This window comes from Urtica dioica, chromosome 7 (genome assembly GCF_054948205.1).
Source record: "Urtica dioica subsp. dioica isolate 48M chromosome 7, U.dioica_male_clone48M_v1_H2, whole genome shotgun sequence".
NCBI classification, from domain to species: Eukaryota; Viridiplantae; Streptophyta; class Magnoliopsida; order Rosales; family Urticaceae; genus Urtica; species Urtica dioica.
Genome location: NC_142762.1, coordinates 32,540,802 through 32,565,755, shown reverse-complemented (window position 1 = coordinate 32,565,755; position 24,954 = coordinate 32,540,802). Strand labels below are relative to the sequence as shown.

At 40.3% G+C, this 24,954-nt stretch overlaps 2 protein-coding genes across 5 annotated transcripts in view; one reads left to right on the top strand and one right to left on the bottom strand.

Annotated features, from left to right (window-relative positions):
- Positions 1 to 1,015: 1,015 nt before the first annotated feature.
- Positions 1,016 to 3,118, bottom strand: LOC149390875 (zinc ion binding protein). 3 transcript variants are annotated; one of them, XM_089620398.1, is made up of 4 exons: positions 2,997 to 3,118; positions 2,369 to 2,605; positions 1,409 to 2,284; positions 1,016 to 1,303 (listed from the first exon to the last, which is right to left on the bottom strand). In XM_089620398.1, the coding sequence occupies exons 2-4, from the start codon at positions 2,530 to 2,532 to the stop codon at positions 1,201 to 1,203; spliced, it is 1,143 nt and encodes a 380-aa protein (XP_089476524.1). In that variant the 5' UTR covers positions 2,533 to 2,605; positions 2,997 to 3,118; the 3' UTR covers positions 1,016 to 1,200. The 3 variants fall into 3 exon arrangements, with proteins under 3 accessions (XP_089476524.1, XP_089476525.1, XP_089476526.1); XM_089620399.1 differs by having other exon boundaries at positions 2,369 to 2,602; XM_089620400.1 differs by lacking the exon at positions 2,997 to 3,118 and having other exon boundaries at positions 1,409 to 2,279; positions 2,369 to 2,476.
- Positions 3,119 to 6,581: 3,463 nt separating this feature from the next.
- LOC149390874 (subtilisin-like protease SBT3.5) overlaps positions 6,582 to 24,954 on the top strand; it is a 53,976-nt gene continuing 35,603 nt past the window's right edge. The window contains exons 1-6 of one of the 2 annotated variants that reach the window (XM_089620309.1): positions 6,582 to 6,736; positions 6,830 to 6,921; positions 7,027 to 7,124; positions 7,210 to 7,362; positions 22,634 to 23,298; positions 24,849 to 24,934. In XM_089620309.1, the coding sequence (XP_089476435.1) occupies positions 6,641 to 6,736; positions 6,830 to 6,921; positions 7,027 to 7,124; positions 7,210 to 7,362; positions 22,634 to 23,298; positions 24,849 to 24,934 (1,190 nt within the window). In that variant the 5' untranslated portion in view covers positions 6,582 to 6,640. The remainder of the gene's footprint in view (positions 6,737 to 6,829; positions 6,922 to 7,026; positions 7,125 to 7,209; positions 7,363 to 22,633; positions 23,299 to 24,848; positions 24,935 to 24,954) is intronic. The other variant, XM_089620308.1, reaches the window with a different exon arrangement.

Below are 24,954 nucleotides of genomic sequence, written 5' to 3'. Positions count from 1 at the left end.
ATACCGTGGAAAACGGAAAAGGAAAAAGAAACTGTACCGTTGATAATACCGTTACCGTCGAAAAATACAGTCAAATACCGTACTTACCGAGGGGAATGTAGTGAATAAATATTTTAAAAAAAATCATACATAACATAGGATAAAAATGGAAAAATCTACAATAATAGCTCAACAAAAATCCAACGCAAACTTAATGACATAGTTCAATACAAAGTACAAAATCAAAATAATGATGATATTCATATTAAAAATCAACTAATTATACATAAAATTTCATATTCTACAACTAATTTAACAAAAAAGTCAAAAACACATTCAAATCTAAATCCTATTTTCTAATGTAACCAAAAAATTGAAACAAATTGGAAATAAACTCCAATTAAATACAATAATTAAGTTAAAAACTATGAATTTGAACTAAATCATCAAAAACTAACTACAAGTTTCATGAAGAATACTAAATTTCATCAAATTTTAAGAATTGTCGGTATTTGACCACTTACCGGTAAATTTCTGTCGGAATGCGTGAAAATTTACCTAAAGACAACCGGAAAGTGGACGGATCTCCTAAAAAACACCGAAATCCTAGGTTTCCTCGGAATCCAAGAAAAAAAAAACAGAAAGTGAACCGTTTTGTACATACCGGTATCGAAACTTTGAAAAAAAAACGATTTTCGGACTAGTTTCCGTCCGGTTTTCCCGGAATTTCAAACCTTGATTCCATCTTCTTTCAAGTAATCTAAAGACAAAAAAATTGAGAGGTGATTCATTAACCACTCATTATAACATGTTTTCGTTTTTCCAGATTCAGTACTTGATATTAGAAGGTTAACCAATGATAAAAGACTACAAAGTACAAACTATATTTATGTCTACTCAAAATTTTCGCCTACTTTTTGACAGAAATTTTTTGCGACTTTCACCAGAATTAATGAAAAATCGTAAAAATGTCATTAAATCAAGAAAGATGCTGATCGGCCAGATAGGTGGCGGAAAAAAAAAAAAATTAACCGGCGAAATAATCATAGGTTCTTTGCACATTGCACCATTTTAAAAGGATTTATAGGTAAACTAAACAGATAGAATACATTTAGGATTCTTTGCAAAAGAACGTTTGGGTTATCAGAGTTCCAAGAGAACAAAAACAACATTATTTCGTGATGGTACACTATTCATCGAGCTCTCTTCAAAAGCGCCGTACTACCTTGCGCTGAAAATAGGTTCTGCATCAGCGTTCGGTTGTGTTCTTCGAGTGTGTTTGAGAAGCAAACCGTCCAAGGAGAGGCCAGGCACAGTCAAATCCCTGATTCAAGTACAAATTACCACTTCAAACCAATAGCTAAAGAAAAAACCAAAAGGTCCCAAGTTTCTAGCAAAAAGAAAACAAGACAAAAAAAAAACAATGTACCTGACATAAGGCTCCAAATCCTTCCACTCCCACTTTTGGCGCTCGTTGAAAAGAGCAGAGAAGCGCTCGGGCGGGGTCGAGGGCAGAGATGAGACGCTGAAACCGCGGACCCACGTGTCGACCCCGAATCGCTCTGTCAAAACTTCGCCTTCGAGCATATCGAAACTCGCCTGCATGGATTCCGGGGTCTTCCTATCCATTTCCTCCACGAGGCTCTCCATCCTTATCTTCCCGCCCCGCAAGATTTGCCTCGCAAAGTGAACGCACACCCTTTTCTCGTCGAGCTTCCACACGGGGCCCGACTCCGCCGCGCCCTCGCTCACTTTAACACCGTAGACCCTCAAGCAATGTTCCGCTAGTTTCAAAGGATACCCGTCGGAGCAAAGAACGTCCACGACTCTATATTGGTCGAGTGACTCCAGAGACCAGTCGTTGAGCACCGAGTTGTTCAGCAACATCCTCAGCATCACATCCATGTAGCTCTCGTCCACGACTCTCCAATGGCCGCCGATCTCCAACGCTGACAGGGCTTCCAAACCGGACCTCAATTCCTCATCGCTGGCTTGGACAGTGCTAGCTAGGTCTTCCCATTTGTAAAGTCCTTTCTCCGAACCTCCCATTTCCTCGTCGTCGGTCCTGTACGGGTTTTCGAACAGGAGAGTCTTGAGTTTGTCGAGCCTCGGAGCAACCTCGACAAGCTCCATGACCCCCGGAGCAGCTTTAATGGCCGAGGCAACGCCAGTCTCGGGATACCCTGGCTGATCTGATGGCGGTACGAGCAAAACGGAATTCGACGTACCAACAAATTTCATACCGTAAGTTTTCGATTGACTACAAAGGACCGCCTCTTCATCGGCTTGTCCCCTGATCACTACTCTGCACAAAGAACGAAGCTTGGAAAAATCACCCGAAATTCTTTCAACACATGGTAAAGCTAGCTAGTTGGATTCCATGGGATACCTTTGGTGCAGAACTTCTTGAAGAAGCTTCTCGTCCAGCTCGAGGAGCATTATATCTTCGTGGGGACCGAAGAGTGGGTGATATGAAAGGGAAACGGATGAGCCCGGTTGGAGATTCAAAACCGCCTCTGCACCTCCACGTTCTGAATTCTCTTCTTGTTCCATATTCTCAAAGAAAATTATGAGTCGATTTTCTCAGTTGTTTGAAGCAGCTCTTTAATGGATAAAACGCCTTCTTCTGAGTTAATCAAATATCATATAAATAATAGCATATATAGGCTGTTCCAAATTACCGCGTGACTGAGGAATCTTGGCAATTAACAAAGAAGCTCAAATACAACTATTGCAACTTTTACTTGATTGATTGCATTTTGAGCACATATGAAGTTTAACGAAAATGATTGGTGAAAGTAAAGCGCTCCGATTTCGCAATTTGTGAGACAATTCGTCGAACATAATACAAGCTGTGAACAACGAGCGGTTTCTTCTCCATCGTTTTTTTTAATAGAAAAATGAAATCGGTTTAAAGCGTAACAAACAGGAATACAGATCCCAAATGAAGCGACAAAACAGGATTAGAAAGAACGAGATCAGAGAAAAAGAGTAAAACTGGGTTTAGAGAGTAGTACTTGGGAATCGAAGCGTCTGGGTTGCTCCGCGGAGTAGGGTCTCTTTATGTGAAAACTGAGGATTTTTCGAGTTTGAGGCACAAATGATAATGGTACGCAGTACGGACAAATCGAGTGCTCTAAATTTTTGGTTGAGAACTCATTTCCCGCCAAAAACGAAGAAGCGGGCTGGGCTGGATCAGGTTGGTTCTCACTTCTCATTATTTAAAGGCAAAGTTGACTCAGGCGCTGATGCAAATGGGCCCATCATAATAGATTGGTCCCCGTTTTTAGTGTTCAATTTTTTTTATTTTTATATTTTCTTCATATTTGAGTCAGGCATTTAAGTTACACATTTTGTTTTTGTTTTTATTTTAGTGTTATTAAATCATCCTTTAACATTTTGCTTGAAATACTCTTTACGGCCTATCCCATCACGATTGAAATTACACTATTTTAGTAAAAGAGTAACACTACATTATTTGGAGTTCTAGGCCAATTTATATAAAATAGAGAGGTCCGAGTGCTTATGTCAGAGAGAGAGAGAGAGTTACTTGGTGTGCTTTGGCCGTGGCATATGGAAGATTATTTATATCCTTCCAAAATCGCGTTGATGTGCCTCAAGTCCCTCATTAAAAATGTCATAGCCATTAGATTATCAAGGCTGAAGCATTCCTTCTCTTGTTCAAGTCACGGCCAATGCGTGAATCCTTGTCAAAGGATTTCATCGTCAACAAATAATGTTCAAGCATATAGCTACGTCGTTTAGTTATCACTTGATAATTCAACAAAATGACACAAGTCTTAAGCCATCCTTGACCCAAGTCTCTTTTGCCTAGCCCTCCTTGGCCGAAATATCTTTTGCCACATAGGTATACATGACCTAAGTGTAGCCTTGCGATGTAATTAACTGCCAATCATATTTAATTAATCGAAGACCAAAAGGAAAAATACATGTGTAAAATCAAGGATATCAAAGACAACGTTAATATTCCTTGATATAATCTATGTTTATTTTATTTCATTTATCAACATATTATAAACTTCAAAATTCACAAACTCTTTCCAATATTCATTTCTACTGTTAAATGACTCCATTAAAGAATTGACACTGAAAATTTGTTGGTTCACATGTTTTAGTTTTCTACTATATGCACTACTGTTCTTATAGTATTGTATATCCAACCCCTTCTCTGAAAATACTCATGAGCCTATAATATCTAACACATTGTCAAATTATTCATTTAAAGATTAATTAGAATTTTTTTGCCCACACTATTTTTTTCTTCTTCATACTAATGACTATATCATGGAAATTACCTTGAAAGCTAGAAGATATACACAAAGTGACTTCTCAGACACCCTGCCGAACTGTCTAAAAAGAAATTAATGAGCGTTCCTTCGTTTGTATGATAAGAAAACTTATATTTGAAACCAAAATTCAAATTGAAACAAGAAGACAAAGATTATCTAGCAAAATCATTCCATTCATCTGTGTTGATTCTACCATCCATTTTCTCATCACCGTGCACAAATCTTTCTTGTTGGAAGCTACAAAAGACGGAGATCAAAACAACACTGAGTAAGTATACATATCTGCTAATTAGTTCATGACTTTTTTCATGGAAAAAATTATCAAGCACTTGGTGGGCGAAGCTTATTAGACAAAGTGAAATTACTAAACGTGTACTGAGAAAGTTGTTCAACTATATCGGTTTGAACAACTGGTTGAACAACTATCTGCTTGTGCAAGAACAATTAAGCACTCAATCAAACAACCAAAAAACTAGAAAGCAATAAAGGAAACACAAAATTGAGAACCATGTTCGGTGATAAAACACCTACTTAAGAGGACTGATACGTTTGGTGGTGAAAAACGATCCACTATCTCAATAATCATAGGTACATGACTTAGGTTTGCAGACTCCCTCCCTAACGCCTAGCTTCTTTGACTTCTCCAATGAATGGCAATCTAAGCTCTCCTTAAATCAGAGACTCCCTCTCTCTTTTACACGACTTTCCTCCCGAAGATCTTCTTAGCGTACCAACGCAAAATACGCACTCACAAACTATGTACAAATAAAGCATAAACAGCAGCAAATTCCTTGAACCGGTTGTCGATGAAGATCTCTTAGCAGAGAGATTGGTTCTAGGTTAAAGTCAGCATGAATTTGATCAAGCATAAAAATGAATTTGTCGAAACAAACCCTAGGTGGATTTTATACGATGGAATTCATAATCTCTCGCGAAATCTAATAAGTCGAAATATAATAAAAATATTCGATAGTTGTCTGTCCATAAAAATCGGAACTAAACAAAATATTTAGTGCTTTTTCGGACGGGAGGAAAGTGACTGAAGTAACCCGGATCTTGAACTTGGCTGAACAAGTTATTTCATGACAAAGACTGATAAATCATAAAATATGCTTGTTGTTAGAAATTAATGTTTTATTTTATTGATTTAACTCATGTTTACATCAAGTTTCTTTTTTAAATGACTTATTATACTTAAGTGATCATCTACTTTTGGATACAAAACGTATCATTTTTATCATGGGAAATGCCATGAAAATTCATATATTATAGTAACATTATTGTCAACTAAGAGCTTGCCGATATGGAAGGCGGCTTAAGCGTCTCATTCAACATACAAAAAGCAAGGCTTCAAACAACTTTCATTTACTCTCCATATCCTTTTTTTTCTTTCCTTTCTAGTCAGGTGCAAGTCATGTTCGTCGAAATCCAGCTCATCTTATGTACCATTATATCATAATAAGTGGTTTTTTACTCTAGCACCCATATAAGAGCAATATCACTTTTAGAAAATTATCTACTTCATATTTCTTTCATTTATCTCGGTTGAGGTTTCAAATCCGATTTTACTAATTTGTTATTCTGTCTTATTCATTATCTATTTTATATTTTTCAGTTTTATTTGAAAAATATTTTTCTTTGCCATTTGTCTAATTATTATTCCCACAAAAATTGTTTCGTAATGTTTAGCCAACATACGTACCCTAATCAAAAGAATGTGACGTTTATTCATGCCTAGAATTTGTCAACTTCCAACAAAAAAACTGGTCATTGCACAAAATTGAGCCGCCACAAGAGAACACTAGGCACAGAGATATTCATGATTTCACCAGCTTTGTGGGCCATGGGACAACCTGTGTGGATTGTACTGCTGCTGAATGTATTCAAGTTCAAGATGATATAAATAAATTAAAATTAAAGCGTAAAGGAAGGAACTAGTTGCTCTTAAACTATGATTCTTTCAGTTGTGCGTGAATTTAAAATTGGCGATGCTTTCAGTTTTTGTGCCTTATCAAATGGCTTAGGGGCTGCGACGATATATATATATATATATATACACACACATTCTACTTTAAGAAAATCATAAAATAAAATAAAAGTGGCAATTGCTCTAGAATTATGGACTCGTTCGTTCTTGGGAGAAAAATTCCGTGGGCTTTTAGATTATTGTCTATCAAGTACCAATAAAATAGTGTTTAAGTTAGTCTTTGTTTAATCGTAATCGCATGCTTTCTAAGACCTGATAACTCAACAGCGTCGGTGTCGATTGGGCATTCCCGCTATATATTAAAAGCTGTTTTCCCACCATTGAAAAAACAAAAAGGTACCAAAAAATATAGAATTTGAAAATTATGATGACTAAAAAAATATGGAAATCTGCGGTGGTTCTTGCACTCTGTCTTCTTCAAAGCTATTTCCCAGCACTTCTTGCGGAGGCTTCAACTAGCGTAAGTCGGAGAATTCATTAGAATCGATAGAGATATTGCTTTTTTATGGCATTATTTCAGATTAGAAGTTAATGAAGTTTTTGGTGTTTTCAGGTTCACATTGTTTATTTGGGAGAGAAGACACATGATGATCCAGCGCTAACTAAAAAGTCACACTACAAACTTTTAGCTGACTTCTTGGGCAGGTATATATATATATATATTTAATTTTCAACATCGACAATGTGTGTTACAAATGGAATAATAAGAATAATGGTATTCATAAATGTGTTATACTTGTTGAATTGAAGCAAACAAGGTGCGAAGAAGTCTATTTTGTACAGCTACAGACATGGCTTTTCTGGATTTGCTGCAAAATTAACAGACGACGAGGCAAGAGCTATAGCAGGTACATTTGGATTGAATTAGATTCTAAGTAATGAAGGGTTTTATTGACTTGTATTAATATTGATGATGAATTTGGCAACGAACAGAACATCCGGAAGTAATTAAAGTAATTCCAGACCACATTGTGAAGCCTCACACAACTCGAAGCTGGGACTTCTTAGGAATCCATCATAACAAGCCACGGAATCTCTTAACTAAGAATCTTGGGACAGGAACCATTATCGGCGTCATTGATTCCGGTAATTTCTAACAATAAAAGTATAGCTCAAGACAAGATATACTTAATTCTTCAATAATATGGTGCATAGGTTGTCTTAATTGGATTATTTTCTCACTCCAACAATAATATGATGCATATCTACTTTACACTCGAGGAGTCCTTAAATTATTATAGTCCTTATTACATGAGTGATATTCTAACCTCCCAAAACCTATGGTTATAGTCTTTCCTTAAGAAGCAAATCTTGCTACCCTCAATTATAATTATAGTCTTAGTATTCGAATATTATAAATATAACTCAACTTATGTTTAATTCTTCAATAACTTGGTACATACATTTTGTCTTAATTGGACTATTTTCTTAATTATAAGATAGTTTTCTAGAGTTTAGGTTAGTGTGTTCAAATAGGCCATACATAAGTGTCGATATAACGAGCGTAAAGATTACATTAGATATGTAAAACTAAATTACAAAACTAATTCTCTAATTTCAATATTGAAGACATTTTCTACAAATTTGACTCTCTTATTCAAGAGGAGAGCAAATGGAGTACATATCCTTGTCACCCAAGCTAGATCTTTGAATAATTAAATTTATAGCATCGTAGTCATTTAACAAAAAATATTCATATTCTTATGAGATATAAGCAGTATGCCTCGCGCGTTGCTGCATAAAAATTAATATATTTTAATATGGAGGAAGAAATATATGTTGAGACATGTCCAGAAAAATGAACTTAAAGTTTTTTTGGAGACATTTTTATAATTCCAAAAAAATTGGTACGAATGAATACTACTTGTGTCTAGGGTCCAATCTCATTTTTTTTTCTATAAAAAAAACTCTTCATTGAACATGTTTTTGTGTGTAGAAAGTAGTATTCATCTACTTTATATATAACAAACAGCATGTTCCGCGCATTTCTGATAATTAATATTTTGAGTCTGGAGGAAGAATTATATAGAGACGTGTCCAGAAATATTTAGGTTTGAAAAAAAATGTATTTAAAGTTTTTTTGGAGACATTTTTATCTTTTCGATAAAAAAAACCCGGTACGAATGAACACTACTTGTGTTTAGGGTCTAATATCTTATTTTCTTAAAAAAAAGTTTTTAAAAAAAAAAACTGTTAATTGAACAGTGCTTTTGTGAGTATAGGAGATTCCTCTACTTTATATATATACAAGCTATATATACCTGGGTGTTACTGCAGAATAATTAATATATTTTAGTCTGAAAGAAGAAATATACAAAGATATGTCCATAAATATTTAGGTTTGGAAAAAATGTATTTAAAGTTTTTTGAAAACATTTTTATCTTTCTGAATAAAAAAAATCGGTTCGAATGAACATTACTTGTATTTAAAGTACAATATTTTATTATATTTTTAAAAAAAGTTTTCAAAAAAAAATCAACAGTGTTTCGTGAAAGGGAGGCTCTCCTCTCCTTTATATATATATATATATATATATATATATATATTATAATAATAATAATAATAATAATATATAATATAATAAACTTATTTATACTTTAAAAATGTATCATAAAATTAAAAATCTTCATCTAAATATTTTAATTAGTTGTTTTGAAATTTGTGCTCGTAAAGAATGGCAAGTAATTCATGGATTTTTTTTTTCCTTTTCTTTTTCTTTCTAAATACATTCAAACAATAATGTCAATATATATATATATATATATATATATATATATATATATATAATTCCTCTTAATTTTCTACCGTGAATACTAAACAGAATAGACACTTTGGCTGCGTCACAATGATATTTGTTGAATTTTTAGCGTTTTATTATACGATTTCACCAAGTGACAATGATATTTGTTGACTTTTCATCTCTTTTGCGATTTTCCCCACTTTGAATATAAATAAATTAAAATGTATCACCCGTAACGAACGCGTCAAATTAAACTTGGAAAATTGCCAAAAGCAGGACTAAATTAAGGCAAAATTCCATTTTCCAATTTTTTTCAAAAATTTACCAAATTAGGACCGGTCAAACAAAAGTCAAATGAGAGATACACAAAAATCTACCTATTATACCATCATACTAATTACCAACCTACAATCTTTCCCAATAAAATCTCTTATTTTTTCTCTTTCTTTCTATTTTCCCGCTCATCCCATCGAAAAAACGAATTTTTTTTTTATTAGTCATAGTTTGGTAAATTTTTGAAAAAAATAAGAAATTGGAATTTTGCCTTAATTTAGTCCTAGTTAAGGAAATGTTCCATTAAACTTAGGCCGGAGTAAATTTGGGCTTGTAAAAGGAAATGCATTTTCATTTTCATGAGGCATGGAATTTCATATTTGATTGGAAGAAATTATTCTTTCTAATGTTGATCGGAATTCCACGAATTTCCATTTTAGGTATATGATAAATTAATTTATTCCGATTATAATTGATAACATATTTATTTTTGGCACAATGTAGAACCGTTGGATTTGCAACTACCACAAACCCAACGGCTCCTAATTTTTCTTAAAAAAAAAGAAAAGAAGAAAAGAAAACACATGAGTACGTGAGGAAAAAACCATTTCCGCTGATTTCCATCAATATTCACTCATCAAGCGGAAGAAAATCCTTCCACTCATACTTCTCCACGGCATGAATCATTCCGCTCGAATTTCAAGGCCGGAAGGAAGGGATTTACATCCCTCTTCCGTACCATAAGCGCAGCTTTATGTCGGAGGCTAATTCTAAAAATAAAAGTATCAAATTAAGACACAAAATAATTAGGTGTCATAAAAAACAATTAATAATAATAAAATAACTATAAAGACACGGACAAAATAATATAGAACTTTATTATTGGACTTACAATTGAAAATTTAGCAAAATTATGGTCTTCTTCAAGAATATAACAAAAGCCTAACAATTAGTGTGCTTGATGTTATTTTTTATGCTTTTCTCCATGTACTTTTTTAATTAGTTAATAGTTAATAACTTAATATATAGCCTTCATTGACCTGATATGGTTCCTAAAAGAGTTACAGTCATGTAATTTTCTTTAACCAACATGGGCCGAGATACTTCTTTCTCTAAAAAGTTCAGCTGAAAAAAAAAAAAACTTAGTGCATTTTTTATTTTTTTATTTATTTTTTATTTAACATATATCCCATTTTTTTTTCTTTCTTAGTGCATTTTTATTTTTTTTATTTTATTTTATTTTTCTTTTCGTGTGGGACTTTATTTAACACCCTCCTTTTTTTTTTTTGAATCGAGAGTGCCTTTTCATTAATCTTTAGCAACCAAATCGGAAGCTAGAACATGTTTAATACAGAGCGGACAATCGAAAAGCCAACAAACAGCGTTGGAAAAAGAAAAAGACAAACGCGCTAGAGTGTGAGCCACTTCATTCCCCGTGCGAGGGATGAAAAAACTCGAGCAGTCTCCAGCGTCGGCGAGGAGAAGGCGAAGGTCAGTGATGAGGGGTTCGATGAGGAGCGGGGGATTCCGAGAATGGATAGCGTTAACCAGGGATTGGTTGTCGCTTTCCACCACATCCACAGAAATACCTTGAGTTTTGGCAAACAAAAGGCCTTCACGGAGAGCAAGACATTCGGCGACGAGAGGATCATGGGTCACAGGAACACGGCTGCAAAAAGCACCAATAAAGGACCCAGTAGCATCTCTGATTACACCCCCAAACCCGGATCCCCGGCCATCGTTAGGAATCGAAGCGTCTACATTCATCTTCAGTTTTCCAGCATTAGGCGGCGTCCAGCCCGGTTTTGCACGGGGCTTTCTGGGTGAAGCGGGCCTTGTTGCAGCTTGGAACTCATGGACCCAGGAGCTAGCCAATTCCGGAATGTCAGCGATGGTGGTGGAGATGGAGCTGTACACGAGGTCATTTCTGGACTTCCAAATGAGAAAGCATATGGTGGCGACTTGGGGACGTTCATCTCCAGCTAGCTCTGACCAAAGAGATTTCAAAAGATTCTCGAAGCCAACTAGGTGGTACCTCTGAAGACGATCACCGATAGTGGAAAGCCGCCACATTTTCCTGACAGGAGGGCAGAGGAAGAAGATGTGCTCAGAGGATTCGAAGGCACCACATCGAGGCCAGGAGCGCGGAACAGGGACGTGCTTGCGGGCAAGGCCTTCAAAGGTCAGGAGAGCGTCGTTAACAAGCCGCCACATAAAGATTTTAATCTTCGGGAGAATGGGGAGATGCCAAAGGGATTTCCAGAAAGTCGTGGCCGGAGAGGAAGAAGAGGTCTCGGGCGTGGACGACGTGAGCAGCCGGTAACCTGATTTAACAGTGTATTCTCCCGAGCGGTCGTAGTGCCAGAGGAGGGAGTCCGGGGCAGAATGGAGGCCTAAGGGGATGGAGAGGATCGACTCGACATCTGGTGGCCAAAAGATCTCCTTCACCAGGCCTTCATTCCAAGTGCGCAAGTTGGGGTGGATAAGCTCAGAGACTCGGAGATTGGCATAGTTCGGCGGAGGAGAGGTCAGAACTGAGAGGCTGGGTTCTCGCGGGAGCCATTTGTCGGAGAAGGCCCGAGTATTCGCGCCATCTTTAATCTGCCAACGGAGGCCTTTATCGAGAGCCTCTCGTCCCCACAAGATGGACCTCCAGAGATAAGAAGCCCCTGATTTAACTCGAGTAGACATAAACGAGTCAGCTTGAAAGTATTTAGCCTTTAGTACCTTAGCGGCGAGCGAGGAGGGTCGAGATATGATGCGCCAGCCCTGCTTAGCCAAGAGAGCCTGATTAAAACGACCAAGGTCACGAAACCCGAGCCCACCATCAAGTTTCGGGAGGCAGAGTTTATCCCAGGATGCCCAGTGGATTTTCCGGTTATCAGGGTCCCCACCCCACCAAAAACGGGCCATAAGTGCCTCCATCTCCGAGCAAAGGGAAACAGGGACACGAAAAACACTCATGGCATAAGTGGGGAGCGCAAGAGCCACTGCTTTAATCAGAGTTTCGCGACCGGCTTGAGAGAACATCCGACTCTTCCAAGAAGAAAGGCGGGATCGCACTTTGTCACAGACCCCTTGAAAGACAATCTTTTTTCGACGACCAACGAATTGAGGGAGACCAAGGTAGGAGTCAAGCAGAGCTGATTCAGGGATGCCCATGAAATCACTGAGGGATTTCCTGTCCTCACAGGAGACATTGGGGCTGAACCGGATGCTGGATTTCTGGAAATTAATAATCTGCCCCGAAGCCTCTGCGTAGCTCTTCAACATCCTTTTCAAAGTCTGGAGGTCAGAAGCTCTGGCTCGGCAGAAAATAAGAGAGTCGTCCGCGAAAAAAAGGTGATCAATCCGAGGACCCCTAGGTCCACTAGCGAAACCAGTTAACTGCTTGGCCATAGTCGAGCCCCGGATAAGAGAAGAAAAACCCTCAGCACAGATGAGAAAGAGGTAGGGAGAGATAGGGCAACCTTGTCTAATCCCTCGGGAAGGAGTAACATTGCCAACAACTTCGCCATTAATATTGAATGAGTACGTCGGGGTCGAAATACAATCCATAACCAAATGCCTCCACTTGTCACTGAAACCGAGCCTCCGAAGCATCGTATCGATGAAACACCATTCCACGCGGTCGAAAGCTTTGCTCATGTCTAACTTCATACAAGACCAGCCTCTATTACCTTTCTTTCGACGAGACATCGAGTGTAGAGTTTCGAAGGCCACGATAATGTTGTCCGTGATAAGGCGACCCGGGACGAAGGCACTCTGAGTCGGAGAGATGATGGGTTCGAGGAAATGCTTCAATCTGTTAGCGAGGGTCTTCGTGATGATCTTGTACGTCACATTGCAGAGACTGATTGGACGGTAGTCTTTTAAGTTCCTTGGCATCTTCACTTTAGGGACCAAAGTGATCGTAGTTTGGTTAAAGGGGCTGACCGAAGCACCATTATTGAGGACTGCCAGACACACCTCGGAGACCCTGGGACCAACGATACTCCACGCATTCTGAAAGAAAGCTGGGTGGAAGCCATCCGGGCCTGGGGATTTATCGGCACCCATATCTAAGAGAGCTTGCTTTACCTCTTCAGGAGAAAAAGGGATATCCAGGGCTGTTCTGCTATCTAGATCAAGGCTGACCATAGGCATATCCTCGAAGACAAGCAGGTTGTCGGTGGATGGGGAGGAAGAGCTGAAGATGTCGGAAAAGTAATTTTCAGCGACACGGGCTATGTTATCACGATCCTCGAACCAAGACTCGCCATCATCCTCCAGGCCCTTGATGAGGTTTTTTTTCCGTCGACCCCGAGCCTTGGCGTGGAAGAATTTTGTGTTAGCGTCACCAAAGCGCAGCCAATCTACCCTCGAGCGTTGTTTCCAGTGGCGCTCTTCGAGAACAAGCAAGCGGGAGAGGGACTTCTCAGTATCCCTGATGAGAGAGACATTGGCAGCAGAACGACTCCCATTTTGGAGAGAGGAGAGCAACTTCTCCGTGGCACGAACTTGCTTGGGGATAATCCCAAAATTCTCGCGACTCCAGCCCCGGAGAGAGTCGCCACAGTTTTTGAGACAAGCCACCAAAGAGTCTCCAGAGATCGGCTGGTCGCCGGAGTTCCAAGCTTGCTCAATCGTCTCCAGACAACCATCCTCTTTAATCCACCAAGGCTCGAATCTGAAGGCAGTGGAAACGGGGGCCCTGGAGACTGTCTTGGGGTCCAGGAGGACCTGAATGACCCGATGGTCAGAGCCGTGGAAGCCCAGGTGAGCCACCTGGGAGAACGAGAAGAGATCCGACCAAGCATCGCTTGCCACCACGTGGTCTAACCTCTCGCGGATATTAGAAGAACCACTCTGACCATTATCCCAAGTCAGCCGAGCCCCACTGAAGGGGAGGTCTCTGAGCTCACAATCGTCGAGGCAGATACCGAAGTCAAACATGCTCGGTCTTGGTCTTGAAGAACCCCTAACTTTATCCCTATAGTCAAGGATTTCGTTGAAGTCCCCAAAGCAGCACCAAGGAAGAGAGGAGAGAGAGAAGAGGCGGCGGAGGAGGTCCCAGGAGTGGGAACGCTGATCCCGACAAGGGTGGCCGTAGAATCCCGTAAGACGCCAAACGCGGTCAAGCGGGTCTGTAATGACACAATCGATGTGCCCAGGAGAGTAGCTTTTAACATCCACAATCCAATCAGCTTGCCATAAGAGAAGAAGACCCCCACTCAGACCACGACTGTCCACGGCGAGGGAGTGAGGGAAACCAAGCCTGGGCCCGAGATCACGAGCACGCTTGCCATGAAGTCTAGTCTCACTAAGGAAAACCAGACCCGGGGAAAGACCTTGGATGAGGCCTTTGAGTCTCAGGAATGACTCGGGGTTCCCCAAACCCCGAGCATTCCACGCCGGGCAATTCATTGGACCCGGCGGGACTGCGAGGCAGTCGCCGCCGATCCTGGGGTGGAGATGGAAGCATCATCCACTGTTTTCCTGAGCTTTTCACCAGTAGAAAGAGAGACGCCCGATGGCTTGCGTTTCTGAGCTTTGGCCGTCAAGGAACGAGAAGCCTTAACCTTACCCACTTCCCTCGCCACTTTCTTCCATTTTTTCGCTGGGAGAGGAAAGTCTGTGGACGAGAGACCCACAGAGAAGGCTTGGGAGTCCTTATGGAGGGGAAGAGGGGTTGAGGAGGGATGGGGAAGGATGGGTATTTGAGGATGGAGAGAGGTTAGGTGGGGAGGGTCTGGCGAGTTGGAGGGGATGACACTGGGAGTTGGTGAGGGAGGGCTTTGGGACGGGGAGTGGGGAAAGTGAGATATGGGTATATCATTAAGGGTAGAAATGGAAGACTCAAGACCTGGGGGTATAAAGGGAAATTGGACAGAAGGGAACTCAGCGGAAGTTTGTGAAAGAATTTTAGCCGCATTAGAAGGGGGTTGACCCTTAGGGTTAGGGATAGGAGTAGATTTTTCGGAGAGAGAATGAGGGGCATTTAGAGAGCAGATTTGATTGGAATCGTTGAGGCGATAAGAGGGGAGGTCAGGAGGGAAATTATCGCGAGGAAAAGGGGATGGAGGAGTGAGATCGAGATTTTTGGGGGCGGGTTTAATGGGGGAATTCAAACTGGTGTTTGTTGGGAGGGAAAGTTTGGGTGACGTGGCAGCGAGGGTTACGGGATCAGGAGATGAGGATGCCGAAATTTCTGGGGGCGAAGGATTCTGGACCAGCGGGATGTGGTGGCCAGTGGGGGATGGGGGCGTCAGAGTGACGGCGGGGTTGGGAGAGGGCGGAGTCATCCGACCCCGGCGAGGCTGGGTTGGGGAGCGACCAGAGGCAAGCCGGAGGGAGGAGCCATTAAGGAAGAGACCATATGGCAGAGCTTGCAGTGGGTCTGACTCCGGAGACAAGCAATCGCGGAGAGTGTGCGATAAGAGTCCACATCTGAAGCAGAAGAGCGACAACTTCTCGTATTTAAAATCGACCCAGCGAGTTTCACCGTCCCCCCCGAGTTTGATTTTAGATCCGCGCCGAAGGGGGGTTCGAACATCAAAACGGATGCGGACTCGGATGTAACGACCAAAGCAGAGATTATTGCCGTCACTGTCAACGTGGAGAACCTGACCCACCTGGTTACCAAGGAACGAACCAATAGCCTTGGTCATAGCAAACACCGGGAGACCGTGGATCTGAAGCCAGAGGCTGGTGAACCAGAAATTGTCGTCACCTCCCGGGTCAGGGGAGGGCTCCTTGAGGATGAGCAACGCTTTATCAAAGTTCCAAGGTTCATTTGAGAGCACCCTCCGTTTGTCCGACGCATTGGAGAAATTAAAGAGGAACTTGTCTGGTGAGATTTGGGAGATGGATAGGGAACCAGAGGGATTCCAGAGGGTATGGAAGAGGTCTTTAAAGAAATTCAGCCGTACCGGCTTAACCGTGAGAATTTTCCCTAAGAGGCTGAATTTGACCTCAGCCATACCCGCCTGAACCAGATCATCCTCGATGCTCACCACCTCATCTTCACCGGCGAGGGAGAACCCCTGAAGCTTTCCAATCATCTCATCCATAGAGAGGGGAAAGAAAAAACCACAGTGAAGGGAAAGGAAACACTCTTAGACCGAGAGAGCCTAGAGAGAAAAAAAACTAGTACCTCTATAATTTGATGTAGCACATTGGTTGTACATTTATTTGATCTTGTCAGTATACATCCCATTTTTTTCTTTCATACTGCATATTTTGTCCATGTAGGACTTATTCTAAAACAAAAGTTTCAAAAGTGCATTTCTTTATTTCCTTCTATGGTTAACTTCCTACTCTTATTTATTTATTTATTATTTATCAATATCATTCGTAAGAAAAAAATAAGGTAGGGGTATGTATGGTCAGGTCCGATAACCGACTTCCAAACCAGATCAGACTATTTTAAACGGTTTGAAATTTTTTAGACTGGACTGTATCGCTTAATAAAATAAACTAAATCGGATCAAACCATTTTAGACCGGTCCGGTCCGGTTTAGACCGTTTTTAACTGTTTTTAGTATTTTTTATTTTTATACAAATTTAATTATAAAATAGCAAAAAATGAAAAAAAAAAATTAATATTAACATTAATATATATATATATATATATATATTATGATGTCAAACTCAAATTCGTTCATCCAAATCTCTTAGAATTATTTAATAAAAAAACTTTAAAAAATTAAGACCGGTCCGGTCCAATCAAAATTGCGGTCTAAAATTTTCAAATCGGATCAGATCGTTTTATACCGGTCTAAAAAATTGGACTATAGACAAAATAGTTTTAAACTGGACCGTCGATTTTAAAAATAGATGGTCCGATCTGATTTAATGTTCTTTAATTCTCCCTAAAATCAGGAGTCACGCAGCCACAAATCTCAACCTTTTCACAAACGTACACCTCACTGAGACTGCCTACTAGTTTATAATAATACTATGATTAATAGACATAAAATTGAACGACGAATTCTCGAATTCTAAAAATATTGCATACAAACTTTATTATTAATGCAATGATTAAAGGCATAATTTATTATCCTTAAAATGATAATTAACAATGCATACATATTCAAATATAATAGACCTACATTGTTAAGTGGCAATTAGGTCAGTAGCCCAATAATCCACCATTTTTTTTAAAAATAGTCAAAGTTTTATTTTATTAAGAAAATAGTCCACCAGATCAGTAGTACATTAATTGACTAAAGAGTAATTTACTCTTTAATCAACTAATTTATCACGGACCTGGTGGATTATTTTCATAATAAAATGAAAGTTTGACTATAATCTAAAAAGAAGTTAGAGGACTGGCTAGTTACAATAAAGTATTTCTTTGTTAATAATAAATCAATAAGTGGAAATAGTAGAGACAATAAAAATTAGAAGAAAAATAAGATTGTAGATTTTTATGGGTTTTATGTAAACAATGAAGATAGTCTAGTTATCAATGCTAATAGGGTTGAAAATTATTTTTATATAAAAATTGGATAAATCTGTAGCTTAAAATGATGAAAATTAGAAGAAAAATAAAATTGTATATATTTAAGGATTTTGTGTAAACAATAAAGATAATAGAATTAGAAATTATTATAAACTATTTATAAATATATAAATTATTCGAAAACAATGGATTAATACGCTGACACTGAGATTCGAACACCAATCCCTTAGGTATAAGAGCCTAGCTACAATTATAATGATTAATTATTTTTATAATAATTATAAATTATATCTACTAATTTTCATTATCATCCAAGGCCACTGTCACCAATGGTCCCTACGTGGCTTTGCACCTGACAAAAATGTATGTATGTATATATATACACAAGTATATATATATATACCTTAATATAATAAAGCGGCATAATTTTTTATTGCTTATAAGAAAACCCAATTAAATTTTGAGGCGGTTAATTAATTGAAAGACAAATGTCGGACAAAATAGAAAAGCTAGAAGATACACCGACATACCGATTCTCTCTCCCCCTCTATCTCTCACCACGTCAAGTTTCTCTGTCCTTCTCTAATGCTTTTTGTCACGCTCTGGAAAAATGGAAGATTTTTGGCGGTTCGATCTAAGTTCGGACTAAGTGGTCGCGCCCGAGCCGAGTTATAAAAACTCGAAAGTCATGAGTTTCATTTCCTAGCTCAAGAACGTTCTTTGTTCTTTAGGAAGCATGTCACATTGCGTCTCATCGAGGTGGACGGCTTTGTTGCGCCTCGTGGGCGTCTTTATTGCATAGCTTGGATGTCTTTGATGCACCGTCTTGTTTCTTAAGTAAGTCGTGTTTCGTCTTGTTCAATAGTCGTTGATTTGATTGTGTCTCGGAGGACAACCTTTATTGCACCTGCTTGGTGTCTTCAGTGTATCTCGAAAGATGACTTTTGCGCGCCTTGCGGGCGGCTTAGGTGCATTGTGAGAGATGATTTTGGTGCGCCTTATGGGACGTCTTAAGTGCGCCGACTCGAAGCGTCTCTAGTGCGCTAACTCAGGGCGTCTTTGGTGCGTTACTCAGAACGTCTTTGGTGCGCCAACTCAGGGCGTCTTTGGTGCGTTACTCAGAACGTCTTTGGTGCGCCAACTCAGGGCATGTCAGCTCTGATAGACGTGAGGTCTTGAAACATTTTCCCTTCTTAGAGCGAGGATTCTTTCGGGCCGTGTGTTCAGCGGCGTGTAGTTTACATAATCGGGAAACTTATCCGGTAGCTGAGGCTTTTGTCTCGCATGTGGACGAGAGCTGTCATCGAACTTTGCCCTTTTCCTTTGCAAGTCACGGGTGTCAGAGTCTTCTTCCTCCCTATGATGGTCGTCGTGAGATTTTTGGCTTTGCTTGAAGTTGTCCAGGGACATATATTTTTCGGTGCGAGTCGAGAGCTTGGCCATTGTTCGCGGCTCTCGTTTGACGATAGAGCTAAGGAAGTTCTCAATTTGAAGCCCTAGAGGATCGCTGCAACGACATCTCCGTCCTCGAAGTGGTTTACTTTGTTAGACTCTTCATTGAATCTAACCAAGTATCCGCAAAGGGATTCTCCTCTTCTTTGTTTGAGGGATCGCAAGTGAGATTTTTGAAGGATTTTCTCATTGCAGCTCGTCAAAACGAGTGAGGAAGGAACGTTGCAGCTCCTCGAACGAGTTGATCGACCCGAGCCTCTAGTTTTCGAACCATTGAAGGCGAGTCCTCCTATAGTGGGGCTGAATGCCTGGCACAAGATTGCCGGCGAGTTCTTCTTCACTGCCATCCACATGCAGTATTGTTGGATGTGGTGAATGAGGTCTGTTTTTCGTTCGTAGCGAGGGAGATCCGGCATACGGATTCGCCCAAAAATTCCTCTTTGAGGATGTCAGCCATAAACGGGGAAGCTGTAAGTTTCATCATTCCCCAGACCTCTTGGATCATAATCTAAATGGCCACGAGGTTGTGGACCTCGTTTATGAAGTCATGGAGCATGGTGGCCACGTCTGCATGTGTTGCAAGGAGACCGATCTGGACGAGTGGGGTGTCTTGCCCTCTTTCGTTAGAGGCCTGGTCAACGGGCGTTGTACGAGACATAGCGACGTTATTTTGGCTGAGTCCGACTGTCTTCTGCACAACCCCGTTTTTAAGAGGAAGCTGGTTTCCCGAGCTCTTCCGACGGGCATCGAGGTGCTTCCTTAAGTTGTCTTTACGACGAGGGGATAGTTCCCGATTTTCGTTCCGCTATTGAGAATTCGTGGTGCCGGCACATCCACGGGCCATGGTTCGGACCCAACTCATCCGTATCCCAGCTCATCCAAAGCTGTAGGACTTTGGGATTCGCACTGAATAGCGCGTTTGTTGGTGCCTTCTCTAAGTTATGGATGTCGTGATCGAGGTCCCAAACGTTGGGGCCGGGAGTGTCATCGCTCTCGTCTGTGCAAGATTGAGTGTAATCACACCCGTCCCCGTTCGTATGAATGTTTGATGTTCATCTTCGGAACCTCCTAAGCGGGAGAGACTACGAGCCTTTCCTGTTGGGCTGATGAGTCCCTCGATAATGGCTCTATTGTTCCCTTGTCTTGCGAGGTGGTTCGTCAATCGCTAGACGTTTTCCTCTAGCTCAACAATGCGGGAGTCACGCGGGTCTTTCTCCGAGATCGAACTTCTGACCTCGTTTGAAGGCAAGTCTTCGTTCCTCTGCGGCAGTCGGCGCAAATTGTATCAGGTACTCTCTGCGCGAGAGTTCTCGCTTTTGTCAAATGCGTTAGGAATTTGATCGTTCATATTTTCTCAACTCTGAGAAAACTGAATAATTTTAGAAGAAGAAAAGAAGGTGATTGGAATTTTTTATCTTTCCAAGTCGGAAAGAATTGTTGTTGGGAGCTCGTGAATGTTTTTCGTGCCCCTTTTTCTAGCGTCAAAATGTTGTCGAAGAAAATCAGACAACGTGGAAGACTTTGGGTGGTTAGACCCAAGGTTGGACCAAGTAGCCGTGCCGGAACCGGGTTGTAGAAAATCAAAAGTCACGAGCTCCCTCTACTAGCTCAAGAATGTTTTTCGTTCGTCGCGGAGACTTGAGAGTAAGAAGAAGAAAAAAAAATAAGTTTAGAAGGGCGCGGAGGGGTGCCTCTAGTACGCGTTCCGATGCTCAACATTAGTCTGATTGCTATGTGTGTGAGGTGGGGGTGCTGTTATTCTTTGAGAATATTTGAGAGTATCATGCTCGATCAGAGTAAAATTATGTGTGGAGGGTCTTCGATAACGTTTCACGACTCTCGAATCGAGTGATTGTGTTGAGAGAAAATTATCTCTTTGAGGAGAAGGGTATTTATTGTGGTTAGGGTGCTGAAAAGAGCACCAAATGTCGGATTGGGTGAAGGCAAGGTGCGCGCGGAATGCCGGGTGCGCGCTCATGAAAATACAAGCACGCGCGCCTTGCGTTCACACTAGCGTGGCGCGCCAAGTGTGTAGCGCTGCACGCCTGCCCGTGGCGCGGCGCGCCATGGTCATTTTTGACTTTTTTCTTCATTTTTTCGTCGCCTTTATTCATGGGCTCATCTCGAGTGGACTTTTTAGCCTTCGTGGGCCCGGATCGGGCCTATTAGTTACCTTTGTTTGGGCTTTGACGTGAAATTCCTTGTAAGTCATAAAGAATTTAATAGGTTTCAAAAATGACCGACAACATCATCTAGAGAAAAGAGTCGGTTACCACAAAAGATAAGGCCGAGAGGATTCTCAAAAATTGCAATTAAATCATTCCTTAATTGCTCAATAAATCTTTATCTTTCTCTCTCTTCCAATTTCCTCCACAAAAAAATCTTTTCTTCTTTTCTTTGTTACAAACGAGTCCTTTTCTTTTAATTCCTTTCCCGGGAGGTGGAAAACTTGTCCGGGTATCAATTAAATAATTTTGTCTTGAAAATTCTTTCATGTAGAAATTATTTAAGGTCGTTGGAATTTATTTTCTCTTGCGCTGCCTTTCATAACTTCTCGAAAATATTCCAAAACCTCTTCGACCTTAAATGTCCTTAAATTCCATTTTCGATTTATTCTCGTCCTTTCGATAAACTTATTCAACAACATTTGACTTAAAAATTCGAGATATTAGACTTTTGCTCTTTCTCGTCTTAGAAAAACAAAAACAAAATCTCCCAATCTGTAAAAACTGATTTTACTCTTTAAATTGCTTCAAGGAGTGTTCCAATAACTCCCGCCAACAGCCACCAAGTCCACACACGCACGCGTGCGTGCGTGCACACACAGACACACCCACACGCAGTGTGCACACATGCACGACTAACTTCTTGGAAATTCCTTTTCAGTTACTGATAAAATAAAAGTAAACGTAAATTTTATGTAATTAAATTTAAAAAGAGTTAGTCATATAGCCTATTTGAACCACCTACGCTGGAATTCTAGCCTCTAAAAATTAAGAAAATAGCTCAAACAAAAATATTAAGCCAGTCATACGATGGAGACGTGTGAAAGTATCATGGGGTTCCATCTCAAAACCAATTGGTAATGAGAGGAGTAACCCCATGATACTTTCACATGGTATCAGAGCCCATTAAGCCCAAACGGGTATCCGATCCAATCGTTGGGATTCGGCCCAAGATGAGCGAACGCAAAGAGCCGCCATCTTGAGGGGGCGTGTTAGGAATCCCACATCGAAAGTGAATGGGAACTAACAAGAGCTTATAAAGGTCATGAGTTACTCCTCTCATTACCAATTGGTTTTGATATGGAACCCCATGATACTTTCACAAGACGCAAGCATAAGTTGAACTATTCTTTTTTGTTAATTTTTTTTTTTGGTTAAAAGAAGTTTTATGGGTCTAATTTTATGCATTGGTTATATGTTGATACTATTCATATGTGCAGGTATTTGGCCAGAGTCTGAAACATTTTTGGACGATGGAATGCCTGCAATTCCGTCACGCTGGAAAGGCGCGTGCCAAGTGGGAGAGCAATTCAACCAATCCAATTGCAACAAAAAGATCATAGGCGCTCGATGGTATCTCAAAGGATACACGGAACAGTTCAAAGTCAACGTTTCTGACATAGGCGAGTTCGTGTCGGCGAGGGACGCTAACCAGCACGGGACTCATACCGCTGCAACGGCGGCCGGGAATTTCGTGAAGAACGTCAGCGTGGATGGAGGCCTGGCCCGGGGACTCTTCAGGGGAGGCGCTCCTCGCACGCATTTGGCGATTTACAAGACGTTGTGGGGACCGGCCGGGCAGGGCACCGGATCCGACATCCTCAAGGCGTTCGACCAAGCGATTCAGGATGGAGTAGACGTCATATCGGCGTCCCTCGGCGGACACGTGCCTTACTTTCGTTATAACAACGTTGTGGATTCGACCGCAGTCGGTTCGTTTCACGCGACGCAAAAAGGTATCACAGTCATCGCGTCGGCGGGAAATGACGGCCCTGTTTCCCAGACCGTTGGGAACGCAGCTCCGTGGGTCATCAATGTTGCAGCCACGACCATCGATAGAGCCTTCCCGGCTCCTATTGCTCTCGGAAACAACCAAACATTTTGGGTACGTAACGTAAACACAAACTATATGGCTAGATTTTGAAATTTTATATTTTAGCACAAGGATTTATAACTCTTGGAGTCATAATGGTTTTTTACTAAAACTTGTAGTTTTATAGCATATAAGTCACATCGAATAATTATTAAAATTAAAAAAAGAAAAAACCTCTTAATAAAGAGTTCTATGACTAAAAAACCAGTTAAACTCAAGTAGTATGATATTTTTATATGTAAAAACTAACTACGTTTGATTAATTGATTTTTAACCAACTTTTCATTAAAGCTTGAAATGTAGCCATTTTAGATGATGCGAATGTATTTTGTTTTTAGTTTTGTTGTTGAAAAAAGTAGCTCAAGAGTTTTTTATTTTTTTATTTTTATAAATAATGAGTAGGAAACTCAAGATTACAAACATTTTAAATCTTTTAACAAGATAGAATGAGACCTCAAAACAATAACAATTCAATATTATTAGAATCAGATGAAAGCACGTTGTGTAGAAACTTTCGACGAACAAAATATAGACCACACTAAAATTAGACAACTCATCGACTCTTTAAAAAAACTCTCAAAGGTTAGTGAATGAACCAAAATGCCCGAGGATCACCAACCATTGAGAAAAACGCTCGAGTTTTTGTACCGCTAAAAGACTAACAAAAAACCTCGAGCTACGAATCTGAAAGATGACTACGTCATATTCCCGAACACAAAAAACCACCATAGTATCGTGGACAAAACATCGATGCTTACAATACTTGATTGCAAAAGATAAACTAAACTAGTAAAAATCCCTAATATCTAGTCCAAAACACACAATTTCAAGAAATAAAAACTATTTCTTATCTTAAAACTAGCCTCTTCTCAATGACCCACCTCAAGAAACAATAAACATCACCAACGCACGAGAGGGGTCGGGACGGAACGCACGAAGCTGGGGGAGGCATAGGGGGAGGACCACTGTACGCGAAGCCGTCGAAAGGGTCGGAGATGGAGGCGTCGAAGGTGAGACCAAATCCGAGGGAGTGACCATCCAAAGACTCGAGATCTACCGTCAGAGCAAAGATCCGTCGCGGCATGGGGGAAACAGAATCCAACGAGAAGAAGCAGACAAAATCCGGCGAGAGAGAGAACATCAGACCGGGAATGGTATCTCCCGTCGTAAAGAGAGGGTGGCGGTTGAGAATCATGAAACTTTAAGTTTTTTTGCAGAGAGAAAATGAAATATTAGAAAGATCTTTAAAAGTTGACGACGTGATGTTTTAATTGTAAGTACGTGATTAACCTTTCCCAAGCAAATCGACAAAAAGCTGCATGTACCCCTTTTTATTTAATAAAATATGAAATAATAACTAATTAGTTTTTATTCTGACCCTAAAAACACTACATAAATTAATCATGTTATTTAAATGCCGAATGCATAAAAAGTATAATTCTTTATATACACAACAGGACTAAAATGCTAAAAAAAAAGGACCGGTTTTACTCTAGAAGTTAATTTAGGGACTTCATTACCAGCCGGAGACCATTTAGTTGTAATTTAATTCTTTGTTGCAGGGGCAAGGTATGTCTTTTGGAGGGCGTCGCCATGTTTCTGCTCCCGTGGCACACTCACACGAACTTCTCACAGAAAATGCAACCAGGTAACGTATTACATAAGTCA